The following is a 14,978-nucleotide window of genomic DNA, read 5'->3' as shown; positions in this document are numbered from 1 at the left end:
GCACTGAGATGCTGAGTGGTTTATCATTGTGTGTACTGAGATGCTGGGTGGTTTATCATTCTGTGTACTGAGATGCTGGGTGGTTTATCATTGTGTGTACGGAGATGCTGGGTGGTTTATCATTGTGTGTACTGAGATGCTGGGTGGTTTATCATTGTGTGTACTGAGATGCTGGGTGGTTTATCATTCTGTGTACTGAGATGTTGGGTGGTTTATCATTGTGTGTACTGAGATGCTGGGTGATTTATCATTGTGTGTACTGAGATGCTGGGTGGTTTATCATTGTCACATGCACTGAGATGCTGGGTGGTTTATCATTGTGTGTACTGAGATGCTGGGTGGTTTATCATTGTGTGTACTGAGATGCTGGTTGGTTTATCATTGTCACGTGCACTGAGATGCTGGGTGGTTTATCATTGTGTGTACTGAGATGCTGGGTGGTTTATCATTCTGTGTACGGAGATGCTGGGTGGTTTATCATTGTGTGTACTGAGATGCTGGGTGGTTTATCATTCTGTGTACTGAGATGTTGGGTGGTTTATCGTTGTGTGTACTGAGATGCTGGGTGGTTTATCATTGTGTGTACTGAGATGCTGGGTGGTTTATCATTGTCACATGCACTGAGATGCTGGGTGGTTTATCATTGTGTGTACTGAGATGTTGGGTGGTTTATCATTGTGTGTACTGAGATGCTGGGTGGTTTATCACTGTGTGTACGGAGATGCTGGGTGGTTTATCATTGTGTGTACTGAGATGCTGGGTGGTTTATCATTGTGTGTACTGAGATGCTGGGTGGTTTATCATTGTGTGTACTGAGATGCTGGGTGGTTTATCATTCTGTGTACGGAGATGCTGGGTGGTTTATCATTGTGTGTACTGAGATGCTGGGTGGTTTATCATTCTGTGTACTGAGATGTTGGGTGGTTTATCGTTGTGTGTACTGAGATGCTGGGTGGTTTATCATTGTGTGTACTGAGATGCTGGGTGGTTTATCATTGTCACATGCACTGAGATGCTGGGTGGTTTATCATTGTGTGTACTGAGATGTTGGGTGGTTTATCATTGTGTGTACTGAGATGCTGGGTGGTTTATCACTGTGTGTACGGAGATGCTGGGTGGTTTATCATTGTGTGTACTGAGATGCTGGGTGGTTTATCATTGTGTGTACTGAGATGCTGGGTGGTTTATCATTGTCACATGCACTGAGATGCTGGGTGGTTTATCATTGTGTGTACTGAGATGCTTGGTGGTTTATCATTGTGTGTACGGAGATGCTGGGCGGTTTATCATAGTGTGTACTGAGATGCTGGGTGGTTTATCACTGTGTGTACTGAGATGCTGGATGGTCTATCATTGTCACATGTACTGAGATACTGGGTGGTTTATCATTGTGTGTACTGAGATGCTGGGTGGTTTATCATTGTCACATGCACTGAGATGCTGGGTGGTTTATCATTGTCACGTGCACTGAGATGCTGGGTGGTTTATCATTGTGTGTACTGAGATGCTGGGTGGTTTATCATTGTGTGTACTGAGATGCTGGGTCGTTTATCATTGTGTGTACCGAGATGCTGGGTGGTTTATCATTGTGTGTACTGAGATGCTGGTTGGTTTATCATTGTCACGTGCACTGAGATGCTGGGTGGTTTATCATTGTGTGTACTGAGATGCTGGGTGGTTTATCATTCTGTGTACTGAGATGCTGGGTGGTTTATCATTGTGTGTACTGAGATGCTGGGTGGTTTATCATTGTGTGTACTGAGATGCTGGGTGGTTTATCATTGTGTGTACTGAGATGCTGGGTGGTTTATCATTCTGTGTACTGAGATGTTGGGTGGTTTATCATTGTGTGTACTGAGATGCTGGGTGGTTTATCATTGTGTGTACTGAGATGCTGGGTGGTTTATCATTGTCACATGCACTGAGATGCTGGGTGGTTTATCATTGTGTGTACGGAGATGCTGGGTGGTTTATCATTGTGTGTACTGAGATGCTGGGTGGTTTATCACTGTGTGTACGGAGATGCTGGGTGGTTTATCATTGTGTGTACGGAGATGCTGGGTGGTTTATCATTGTGTGTACTGAGATGCTGGGTGGTTTATCATTGTGTGTACGGAGATGCTGGGTGGTTTATCATTGTGTGTACTGAGATGCTGGGTGGTTTATCATTGTGTGTACTGAGATGCTGGGTGGTTTATCGTTGTGTGTACTGAGATGCTGGGTGGTTTATCGTTGTGTGTACTGAGATGCTGGGTGGTTTATCGTTGTGTGTACTGAGATGCTGGGTGGTTTATCGTTGTGTGTACTGAGATGCTGGGTGGTTTATCATTGTGTGTACTGAGATGCTGGGTGGTTTATCATTGTGTGTACTGAGATGCTGGGTGGTTAATCATTGTGTGTACGGAGATGCTGGGTGGTTTATCATTGTGTGTACGGAGATGCTGGGTGGTTTATCGTTGTCACGTGTACAGAGATGCTGGGTGGTTTATCGTTGTCACATGTACGGAGATGCTGGGTGGTTTATCATTGTCATGTGTACGGAGATGCAGATCATTCCATACATAAATACTCTGCATCGGGTGTGAGAAGGAAGAGGGGAGAATGTCTGTGGTGGCTGGGATGTTTGATTATGCTGGCTGATTTACCGAGGCAGAGTCCATGGGGGAGGGAGGCTAGTTTCTGTGAAATGTGGAGCTGTGTGAAGTTTCTTGTTGTCATGGATAGAGTAGTAACAAATGAAACCTGTGTTGTGATTTCAGTCCAGTTTTTCCCGGATTATTTGAGTTCTGCTCGCGCTATACAGGAGCTTCTCTACAGGGAGCAACGCAACTGAATAACAAGGTAAATCTGTCATGTCAGCCACTGTGACCTCAGCTATGAAGAAATAGTTGGGTGTTGCTTTACAGTGAGGGATTTCAGTGGTGTGAAGGGCTCTGTAACTCACTAAGCACCCTGAACTCTCCTGATTTTGGTCTCGTGCATTGCTCTAGATTTGTATCACTCCAGTTCCCTAGTCTGTCTGCTCCCTCTGACCCCCTTTCCCACCCTGGGTTATTATTACTGACCTTGAGACCAACCATTCCATCATATCTGATTTATTATCCCTCTCAACACCATTCTCTTGCCTTCTCTCTGTAATCTTTGACACCCTGACTAATCAAGAACCTGTCAACCTCCATTTTAAATATACCCCATGACTTAGCCTCCACAACCAGCTGTGGTAAAGAATTCCACAGATTCACCACCCTCTGGCTAAAGAAATTCCTTCCCATCTCCATTTCAAAGGGGAGAGGCACGTGGTGGTTAACAACACTTTACAGCACACCAGCTGAAAGATCATGGTGCGTTTCCCACTGTTGTCTGTAAGAAGTTTGTGTGTTCTCCCCATGTCTGCGTATGTTTCCTCCGGGTGCTCCAGTTTCCTCCCACATTCCAAAGACGTACGGGTTAGGGTTAAGAAGTTGTGAGCATGTTGTGTTGGCGCCAGAAGCCTGGTGACATCTGCGGGCTGCCCCCAGCACCTCCTTCCACTGTGTTAGTTGTTGAAGCAAACAACACATCTCGCTGTGTGTTTCAATGTACATGTGACAAATAAAGCCAACCTTTGCTCTGAGACTCTCCCACTATTGGAACATCCTTCGTGTTTCACAGACTTTCCCATCTGTTTCTTTACTCGTTTTTATGTGGAGACACAGAGCGGAACAGGCCTTCCCAGCCCTCGAACCACACTACCCAGCACCTCCCGACAGCCCCAATTAAACCCTAACCTGATCACGGGACAATTAACCTACCCAGTAGGACTGTGGAGGAAACTGGATCATCTGGGTAAAACCCCTACATTTCACAGGGAGGACCTACAAACTCCTCACGGAGGACACTGGGATTGAACTATGAACCCTGACGCCCCGAGCTGTAATAGCATTGCGCTAAACGCTATGCTGTCATAGCGCCCCTGCCCTCACCTCCATCCCAACCCTTCATAATATCTCATGCACCTTTTCCCTGGCAAGCCTACCTTCTCCGGGTTGAGTCGGTTATGAAGAAGGCAAATGCAAAGTTGTCATTCATTTCTGGAGGTATAGAATATAAGAGCAGGGATGTGATATTGAGGCTCTATAAGGCACTCATGATACCACACTTGGAGATTGTGTGCATTTTTGGGCTTCTTATTTTAGAAAGGATATACTGACATTGGAGAGGGTTCAGAGAAGATTAATGAGAATGATTCCAGGAATAAAAGGGTTACTGTATGAGGAATGTCTGGCAGCTCTTGGGCTGTATTCCCTGGAGTTTGGCAGAATGAGGGGGGATCACATTGAAATATTCCAAATGTTAAAAGGCCTGAACAGATTAGATATGGCAAAGTTATTTCCCATGGTAGGGGATTCTAGGACAAGAGGGCACAACCTTAGAATTGAAGGATGTCCATTTAGAACAGAGGTGCAGAGAAATTACTTTAATCAGAGGTTGGTAAATCTGTGGAATTTGTTGCCATGAGCGGCTGTGGAGGCCAAGTCATTGGGTGTATTTAAGGCAGAGATAGATAGGTTCTTGATTAGCCAGGCCATCAAAAGGTATGGGGAGAAAGCAGGGAAGTGGGGATGACTGGAAGAATTGGATCAGCCCATGATTGAATGGTGGAGCAGACTCAATGGGCCGAAAGGCCTATTTCTCCTATATCTTATGGTTTTCCCACTCTCTCCTGCTATTCTCTTTCTCTTTCCCTGTTCTCTGCCCTGCCTCCTGCGTGTACTTCACTCCTTGGCTCTTGGTGGTGGAATTGGGTTGATTTACTGTGTGACATGCACAAAATGGTGGAGGAACTCAGCAGGTCAGGCAGCATCTATGGAAAAAAGTACAGTTGACATTTCGGGCTGAAACCCTTCGGCAAGACAGGAGAGAAAACGCTGAGGAGTAGACTTGAAAGGTGTGGGGAGGTGATAGAGAAATGCCAGGCAACAGGTGAAACTTGGAGAGGGAGGGATGGGGGAGGGGTGGGGTGGAGTCATTACTGGAAGTCTGAGAAATCGATATTCATGCCATCAGGTTGGAGGCTACCCTCCAAGTTTCATCTATCTCTTGGCATTCCTCCCTCTCCTTCCCACACCTTTGAAATCTACTCCTCAGCTTTTTTCTCCAGTCCTGCTGAAGGGCTTCGAATTGAAACATCGACTGTACTTTTTTCCATAGATGCTGCCTGGCCCGCTGAGTTCCTCCAGCATTTTGTGTGTGTTGCTGGAATTTCCAGAATCTGCAGATTTTTCCTTCTTCATGCTTTACTGTGTCTTTGTGTCTCCAGGTGTGCGATATTGCCATCAACTGGGCAGGAGGACTTCACCATGCCAAGAAATTCGAGGTATTGCACCATCTGGTGAAAAGAATCAGTTACACACAACACTCACGGATCAGACCAAACCCCGTACTCGGTTCCCACATCACCAAGTTTAGGAACAATTATTATCGACTGGTGCGGATAACCTCAGTGACCACAGCTCTGAACTGATTCTACAACCTACACACTCACTTTCACTGTGGTGGTGAGTGGTGAGTGCGAGGCCATTGCAGCTCAGGGTGCTGAATTCAATCCCAACTTCCTCTGTAAGGTGTCTGTATGTCCTCCCTGTGGAATGCTCCGGTTTCCTCCCACAGTCCAAAGAAGTACTCGGTGGGTTAATCGGTCATAGTAAATTGTCCTGTGATTAGGTTAGGTGTAAACCGGGGGTTCTGGGAGTTGCTGGGACTGTGCGGCTGAAAGGGCCAGAAGGGCTGTATCATTAAGTAAATAGATAGACTTCAAGGACTTTTCATGTTCTCAGTATTATTCTTTTTGCACGTTGGTTGTTTGTCCGTCTCTGTGTATAGTTTTTCATGAATTCTCTTATATTTCTTTATTTTCCTGTAAATGCCTGCAAGAAAATGAATCTCAGTGTAGTATATGGTGCCATTAATTTCAAGATAATTATGGAGAAGGATAGATCTGATCCTCGGGTTGAGAGATTCTAAATGGAGAAAGATGATATCAGAAAGGATCTGGCAAGCTTGGATTGGGACAGGTAAGTGGGAGGCCCACAAAAGTGAAATTTTGAGAGTACAGAGTTTGAAAGTTCCAGTCCTAATAAAAGGAAAAGGTAACAAGTTTAGGGAACCTTAGTTTTCAAGAGATATTAAGGCCTTGGTTAAGAAACAGAAGGAAGTTCATGGGAGGTATAGGGAAGATAGATCAAATGGGGTAAGAAATGCAAGAGAACACTTAAGAAGGGAAACAGGAAAGCTAAATGAAGGCAAGAGGTTGCTGTGGCAGACTAGGTGAAGGAGAATCCACAGATATATTAAGAGCAAAAGGATTGCAAGTAAAAAGTTTTACCTCTGGAAAGTCAAAGTGGTTATCTATGCGTGGAGCCAAAAGAGACGGGGGAGATCTTAAATGGATATTTTGCATCTGTGTTTACGCAGGAGGCAGACACAGCATATATAGATGTGAGGCAAAGCAGCAGCGACGTCAGGGACCATATACAGACTTCAGAGGAGGAGGTGTTTGCTGGCTTGAGACAAATTAGGGTGAATAAATCCTCAGGGCCTGACGAAGTGTTTTCACGGACCTTATGGGAGGCCCTAGCAGAAATTTTTTTAACATCTTCGCCGTGGGTGAGGATTAGAAGATAGTGTAATTCCTTTGTGTAAGAAAGGCTCTAAGAAAAAGCCAAGAAATTACAGACCGGTGAGCCTGACATCAGTAATGGAAAATTATTGGAAAGTATTCCAAGGGATCAGTTATATAAGTATTTGGATAGACAGGGTCTGATTAGGGATAGTCAACATGGATTTGTGCATGGTAGGTTGTGTCTGATTAACCTTAGCGTTTTTTGAGGAAGTTGCCATGAAAATTGATGAAAGCAGGGCTGTGGATATTGTCTACATGGTCTTTCGCAAGGCCTTTGACAAGGCTCCGCATAGGATGTTGGTCAACGAAGTTCAGTTGCTTGGCATTCAACATAAGATAATAAACTTTAGCTTTGACTTTGAATTCTTCTTTTCCCCAGGCTTCGGGCTTCTGTTATGTCAACGACATTGTCATTGGGATCCTTGAACTACTGAAGTAAGACACTTTGATTCTATTTCACGCAAATAGTGGGGGGAATGGTTTGCTAGTTGTTTTCCCACTCTAAAACATTTTGAAGTGCCAGAAGATGCTAGATAAATCAAGTGCATATATGTTTTAATTTTTGGGTCGTGTTGCAATTTTGGGGAAGTTTGTGGATTCTTGGGTTCCAGTGGGGATTGAGGGGAACAGAAAAGCCCAGTTCATCACAAGTGAAGCCTTTTCCACCATTGTGGGAACAAGAAGGCGTGGTCCATCACAGGCGAAGCCTTTCCCACCATTGTGGAACAGAAAGGCCACACAACATCTTGGAGAGGGAGGGAGGGCAGCCAGATGTCTTGGTACATATTGGTACCAATGCCATAGGAAGGAAAAACAAAGAGGTCCTGAAAAGAGAATTTAGAGAGCTGGGTAGAAAGCTGAGAAGCAGGACTTCCAGGGTTGTAATTTCAGGATTGCTGCCTGTTCCGTGCACCAGTGAGGGTAGGGACAGCATGATTTGGCAAATTAATGCGTGGCTGAGAAGCTGGTGCAGGGGGGCAGGGCTTCAGGTTCTCGGATCATTGGGATCTGTTCAAAAGTGACGGGTTGCAACTGAACCTGAGGGGGACCAATATTCTCACGGGCAGGTTTGTTAGAGCTGTTAGAGCTGTTAGGGAAGGTTTAAACTAATTTGGCGGGGGAGTGGGAACCGGAGTGAAGGGATTTAGGATAGAATGGATGGTTAAAAAAAAAGCAAAGGCAGCGTGCAGTCAGACTGTCAGGGAGGGCAAGCAGATGATAAGACACAATTGCAGCCAGCTGGGTGAGTATCAGTGCATGAGGGATGCAGAATCAAAAAGAGTAGGAAATACAATACTCAAGAGTGTTATATCTCAATGTGCAGAGTATAAGAAATAAGGTGGATGATCATGTTGCACTATTAGAGATTGTCAGGCATGATGTTGTGGCCATCACTGAATCATGGCTGAAGGATGGTTGTAGTTGGGAACTGAATGTCTAAGGTTACACGTTATATCGGAGGGATAGGAATGGTGGCATGGTTCTGGTGAAGAATAGCATCGAATCAGAAGAAAGATGTGATGTAGGATCGGAAGATGTTGAATCCTTGTGGGTTGAGTTGAGAAACTGCAAGGATAAAAGGATCCTGATGGCAGTTATATACAGACCTCCCAACAGCTCGGATGTGGACCACAGATTACAACAGGAAACAGAAAAGGCTTGTTAAAAGGGCAATGGTAAGGTAGTCAAACAACAGGAATTCTGCAGATGCTGGAAATTCAAGCAACACACATCAAAGTTGCTGGTGAACGCAGCAGGCCAAGCAGCATCTGTAGGAAGAGGTGCAGTCGACGTTTCAGGCCGAGACCCTTCGTCAGGACTAACTGAAGGAAGAGTGAGTAAGGGATTTGAAAGTTGGAGGGGGAGGGGGAGATCCAAAATGATAGGAGAAGACAGGAGGGGAGGGATGGAGCCAAGAGCTGGACAGGTGATAGGCAAAAGGGGATACGAGAGGATCATGGGACAGGAGGTCCGGGAAGAAAGACGTGGGGGGGAACCCAGAGGATGGGCAAGGGGTATATTCAGAGGGACAGAGGGAGAAAAAGGAGAGTGAGAGAAAGAATGTGTGCATAAAAATGAGTAACAGATGGGGTACGAGGGGGAGGTGGGGCCTTAGCGGAAGTTAGAGAAGCCGATGTTCATGCCATCAGGTTGGAGGCTACCCAGACGGAATATAAGGTGTTGTTCCTCCAACCTGAGTGTGGCTTCATCTTTACAGTAGAGGAGGCCATGGATAGACATGTCAGAATGGGAATGGGATGTGGAATTAAAATGTGTGGCCACTGGGAGATCCTGCTTTCTCTGGCGGACAGAGCGTAGATGTTCAGCAAAGCGGTCTCCCAGTCTGCGTCGGGTCTCGCCAATATATAAAAGGCCACATGGGGAGCACCGGACGCAGTATATCACCCCAGTCGACTCACAGGTGAAGTGTTGCCTCACCTGGAAGGACTGTTTGGGGCCCTGAATGGTGGTAAGGGAGGAAGTGTAAGGGCATGTGTAGCACTTGTTCCGCTTACACGGATAAGTGCCAGGAGGGAGATCAGTGGGGAGGGATGGGGGGGACGAATGGACAAGGGAGTTGTGTAGGGAGCGAACCCTGCGGAATGCAGAGAGAGGCGGGGAGGGAAAGATGTGCTTAGTGGTGGGATCCCGTTGGAGGTGGCGGAAGTTACGGAGAATAATATGTTGGACCCGGAGGCTGGTGGGGTGGTAGGTGAGGACCAGGGGAACCCTATTCCTAGTGGGGTGGCAGGAGGATGGAGTGAGAGCAGATGTACGTGAAATGGGGGAGATGCGTTTAAGAGCAGAGTTGATAGTGGAGGAAGGGAAGCCCCTTTCTTTAAAAAAGGAAGACATCTCCCTTGTCCTAGAATGAAAAGCCTCATCCTGAGGGCAGATGTGGCGGAGACGGAGGAATTGCGAGAAGGGAATGGCGTTTTTGCAAGAGACAGGGTGAGAAGAGGAATAGTCCAGATAGCTGTGAGAGTCAGTAGGCTTATAGTAGAGAGAAGAGGAATAGTCCAGATAGCTGTGAGAGTCAGTAGGCTTATAGTAGAGAGAATGGTAAGGTAGTGTTGGGAGATTTTAACATGTACATCAATTAGGAAAATTAGACTGGTAATGGATCTCAAGAGAGTGAGTTTATTGAATGCCAATGAGATGGCTTTTTAGAACAGCTCGTCATTGAGCCTACTAGGGGATCAGCTATACTGGATGCCATGTTATGAACCAGAGGTGATTAGGGAGCTTAAGGTAAAAGAACCCTCAGGAGGCAATGACCACAATGTGATTGAGTTCAGCTTGAAACTTGATAGGGAGAAAGTGAAGTCTAATGTAGCAGTATTTCAGATTGTGGAGGCGTTAGTAATGATCTTTCAAAAATCATTGGACTCTGTCATGGTGCCAGAGGACTGGAAAGTGCAAAAGTCACAAAGAGAATGACTTAGACAGATTAGGAGAATGGGCAAGAAAGTGGCACATGAAATACAATATTGGAAAATACATGGTCATGCACTTTGGTAGTAGAATTCAATTTGCGGAATATTTTCTGAGCAGGGAGAAAATCCAAAAATCCAAGATGCAAATGGACTTGGGAGTCCTTGTGCAGAACACCGTAAAGGTTAACTTGCAGGTAGAGTTGGTGGTGAGGAAGGCAAATGCCATGTTATCATTTAGTTCAAGAGGTCTAGAATACAAGAACATGGATGTGATGCTGAGGCTTTATAAGGCCCTGGTGATGCCTCACCTTGAGAATTGAAAACAGTTTTGGACTCCTGTGCTGGCATTGGGGAGGGTTCAAAGGGGGTTCACAAGGATGATTCCGGGAATGAAAGGGTTATCATACAAGGAACATTTGATGGCTCTGGGCCTGTACTCACTGGAATTTAGAAGGTTGAGGGGTATCTCATTGAAACCTTTTGAATGTTGAAAGGCCTAGGCAGAGTAGACGTGGAAAGGATGTTTCCCATGGTGGGGGAGTCTAGGACAAGAGGGCACATCCTTAGGATAGAGGGGCATCCATTTAAAACAGATGCAGAGAAATTTCTTTTGCCAAAGGTGGTGAATTTGTGGAATTCCTTACCAAAGGCAGCTGTGGAGGCCAAGTCATTGGGTGTATTTAAGGCAGAGATTGATAGGTTCTTGATTGGACACGGCATCAAAGTTACAGGGAGAAGGCTGGGGAGTGGGGCTGAGGAGGGGAAAAGATCCAGATCAGCCATGATTGAATGGTAGAGCAGATTCAATGGGCCAAGTGGCCTAATTCTGCTCCTATATCTTACAATTCCATAGGTACAATTGGTACATTTAATGTCAGAGAAATGTATACAATATACATCCTGAAATTATTTTTCTTCTCAAACACCCACAAAAACAGAGGAGAGCCCCAAAGAATGAAAGACAATTAAAAGTTAGAACACCAAAGCCCCCTCCCACGCATAAGCAGCAGCAAGGCAACAAACCCTCCCTCCTCCACCAGCAAAAATCATCGGCGCCCCCCACCGAGCACTCAAGCGTGCAGCAAAGCATCAATAAAGACACAGACTCGCAATACCCCAAAGACTACTCGTTCACCCAGTAATTCGACATACCACAGCCTCTCTCCCTAATAAGAGAAAAAGAGGTGTCCCCATTTCACAGCGAGAGGGGAGACATAACATTCAACCCGCTGATTTATGATGTTAAAAGTCTGTTGCATCTCTTTTTCCAAGCTCTGCGCCCAGAGAGTTGGCCCCAGGGTTCAGGTCTCTGGACACACAACCCCCGGCAGCTAACCCGCTGCTCCTGATGTTCTGTGTTCTCCTGCGACGCCTCAGTCAGGGCACTGGCCCTGAATCAGCACGAAAATCTGGCACCCTGAAGGCGTGTCCTTGGGATGTCAAGAAGCTGCCGGTCGTGAGGCTTTGAGAGCAGGTCCCATTCCCGCAAAGAACCGAAGGCATTATGGTCTCTCCAATGCCGTCACATCCTTTCTTAGATAAGTACTGCTCACAGTACTCTAAATTCAGTCTGACCAATGACTTGTGAAGCCTCTGCGTTTTTACTCTCTATGAAAAGATGAACTCTGGCCTGGTGTAATCGATGCTGTCTTCCTGTAGGTATCACCCTCGTGTCCTCTACATCGACATTGACATCCATCATGGTGATGGGGTGCAGGAAGCCTTCTACCTCACAGACAGGGTCATGACTGTATCCTTCCACAAGTATGGGAACTATTTTTTCCCAGGAACAGGTGAGACATGATCAAGCTTCAGGTTCAATTTATTGTCATTCAACTGTACACAAAACAACATTCTCCTGGACCAAGGTGCACAACGCAGATCATAAAACTCACACCTATAACACATCAAGTAATATTATCACAAGTAAATTAGCAAATGATAACATGCATTTACAAGTTGACAAGTAAACAGTGTAATGCTACTGTGTGAGGTCTGGGTGGTGGCAGGGAGTTCAGTAGTCTTAAAGGAAGAGTGGGTCAGGGGAAGAAGCTGCTTACCATCCTAACAGTACTTGTTCTGATGCTACTGTACCTCCTGCATGATGGTAGGGGATCAAAGAGATTGTGGGGCGAATGGGAGGGATCATTACAATACTAAGGGCTCCTGATAAATCTCTTTGATGGTTGGAAGAGAGACCCCAATGATCCTCTCTATCCTTTGTAGGGACGCAGTCAGATGCTTTGCAGTTCCCGTACCAGACAGTGATGCAGCTGGTCAGGACACTCTAGCGCTCTGCACGGAGGAACTGTATCTGCAGGGAGGAGCACCAGATGATATGAGGCATAGATTGAGTGGACAGCCAGAAGATTTTTTCTTAGAGCGAAAGTAGGTTATATGAGGGTGAATAACTTTAAGGTGATTGGAGGAAAGGGTAGGGTGGATGTCAGAGGTAGGTTTTTTACACAGAGAGTGGTGGGCGTGTGGATCGTGCTGCCAGGGGTGCAGGTAGAGGCAGATACATTAGTGACATTTAAGAATCTCTTAGACAGGCATATGGATGGTAGAAAAATGGAGGCTATGTGGGAGGGAAGGGTTAGATCAATCTTGGAGCAGTTTAAAAGGTCGGCGCAACATCATGGGCCGAGGGGCCTGTTCTGTGCTGTAGACTTCAGTGGCGAGATGGGTTTGATGCAGATCGATTTCGCGTGTACCACCTTGTTATGGAGGAGTTGCTTCTTAAAAACAACCCTTCATGCAATTTTCCATAAAGCAAACCCTTTCCAACACCCCTCCACACTCAATTGGTGGATATGCACTCCCATTATCTCAGCAGTTTAAAAAAAACCTTGCAGGGCCACAGTCTATAGGCAAGGAAATTCTAGTTGTATTGGCAGCTTTCAAAAGTTCGAAGTAAATTTATTAAAGTACATGTATGTCACAATATGGTACTCTCAGATTAGTTTCCTTGCAGGCATTCTCAGTAAATAGAAGGAGTCACAATAGTATCAATGAAAGGCCACATCCAGCAGTACGGACAAACAACCAATGTGCAAAAGACAACAAGCCCTGCAAATACAAGAGCCCTGGGGTCACATCCAGTGTCCAGAGCTCCCTGTGTGGCCTCCTGTATATCGGTGAGACCCGAAGTAGATTGAGAGACCGCTTTGCCAAGCACCTACGTTCTGTCCGCCAGAAAAAGCGGCCACCCATTTTAACACCACGTCCCATTCCCTTTCTGATATGTCTATCCACGGCCTCCTCTATTGTCACATCTCCCAGTGGCCACCCATCTTAACACCACGTCCCATTCCCTCTCTGATATGTCTATCCACGGGCTCCTCTACTGTCACGATGAGGCCACACTCAGGCTGGAGGAACAGTACCTTATATTCCGTTTAAGTAGCCCCCAACCTGATGGTATGAACATAAATTTCTCGAACTTCTGGTAATGCACCCCCCCCATTCCCTTTTCCCTCTCTCGCCTTATCTCCTTGCCTGCCCATTGCCTCCCTCTGGTGCTCCTCCCCCCCCCCCCTTTTCTTTCTTTCATGGCCTGTCCTTTCCTTTTAGGTTCCCCCTTTTCCAGCCCTGTATCTTTGCGCAGCCCTTTACTTCACCCCTCCCCTGCCAGTTTCACTTATCACCTTGTGTTTCTCTCTCCCCTCCTCCACCTTTTAACTCTACTCCGCATCTTCTTTTTCTCTACTCCTGCCAAAGGGTTTCGGCCCGAAATGTCAACTGTACTCTTTTCTATAGATGCTGCCTGGCCTGCTGAGTTCCTCCAGCATTTTGCATCTGTTGCTTTGGATTTCTAGCATCTGCAGATTTCCTAGTGTTTGAGATACAAGAGCCTGATGATTGAGGTGTGATGATTGTTCCTGAACCTGGTGATGTGGGTCCTGAGGTTCCTGTACCACCTCAGGACCCACATCACCAGGAGCGAAAAGAGAGCATGTCCTGGGTGCTAGGGGTCTCTGATAAAGGATGATATTTTCCTGTTTCAGCACTTTGTGTAGAGGGTGGAGGGGACTTTACCTGAGAGCATTTTGACGGGCTTGCCTCCCTGCCTGGAGGGGTGGCTACTGCACAGGACTGAAAGAAGCTACAGAAGTTGTAAAGTTAGTCAGCCCCATCTAGGGTACTAGCCTCCGTAGTATCCAAGACATCTTCAAGGAGTGGTGCCTCAGAAAGGCAGCATCCATTATTAAAGACCCCCTTCACTCAGGACATGCCCTCTTCTCATTACCATTAGGAAAGAGGTACAGAGGCCTGAAGGCACACACTCAGCGATTCCGGAGCAGCTTCCAGTTCTGAAATGGACATTGAACCCATGAACGCTACCTCATTTTTTAATATATATTATTTGTTTTGCACTATTTTTAATCTAACTATTTAATACTGTAAGCGAAGTCAAAGCCAACATAAAAGCCAATAGAACAAAAATTAGTGGAAGTTAGACAACTGGGAAACTTTTAAAAACCAACAGGAGGTAACTAAAAAAGGCATTAAGAAGGTAAAGATGGAATACGAAAGTAAGCTTGCCAATAATAAAGAGGATACCAAAAGTTACTTCAGTTACATAACATGTACGAAAGCAGGGAGAGTGGATATTGGACCACTGGAAAATGATGCTGGAGAGATAGTAGTGGAGGACAATAAAATGGCGGATGAGCTGAATAAATATATTGCATCAGTCTTCACAGTGGAAAACACTAGCAGTATGGTGGAAGTTCCAGGTGACAAGAAGTGTGTGAAATTATCATAAGTCCTTCCACTGAGGTAACACTTCACCTGTGAGTCTATTGTGGTCATCTACGGTATCTGGTGCTCTCAGTGTGGCCTCCTGTATATCGGTGAGACCTAACATAGATTGAGAG

At 45.9% G+C, this 14,978-nt stretch overlaps 1 protein-coding gene across 3 annotated transcripts in view; it reads left to right on the top strand.

Moving 5' to 3' along the window:
• Window positions 1-14,978, top strand: part of hdac3 (histone deacetylase 3) — an 88,429-nt gene that overhangs the window by 29,411 nt on the left and 44,040 nt on the right. For all 3 annotated transcript variants that reach the window (XM_063053086.1, XM_063053087.1, XM_063053088.1), the window contains 4 exons: window positions 2,760-2,841; window positions 5,300-5,356; window positions 7,041-7,096; window positions 11,758-11,891. In XM_063053086.1, the coding sequence (XP_062909156.1) occupies window positions 2,760-2,841; window positions 5,300-5,356; window positions 7,041-7,096; window positions 11,758-11,891 (329 nt within the window). The remainder of the gene's footprint in view (window positions 1-2,759; window positions 2,842-5,299; window positions 5,357-7,040; window positions 7,097-11,757; window positions 11,892-14,978) is intronic.

The sequence above is a fragment of the Mobula hypostoma genome, chromosome 7 (assembly GCF_963921235.1).
Source record: "Mobula hypostoma chromosome 7, sMobHyp1.1, whole genome shotgun sequence".
Taxonomy (NCBI): domain Eukaryota; kingdom Metazoa; phylum Chordata; class Chondrichthyes; order Myliobatiformes; family Myliobatidae; genus Mobula; species Mobula hypostoma.
The sequence above is the reverse complement of the archived record's forward strand: the minus strand, read 5'-3'. Positions and strand labels throughout refer to the sequence as shown.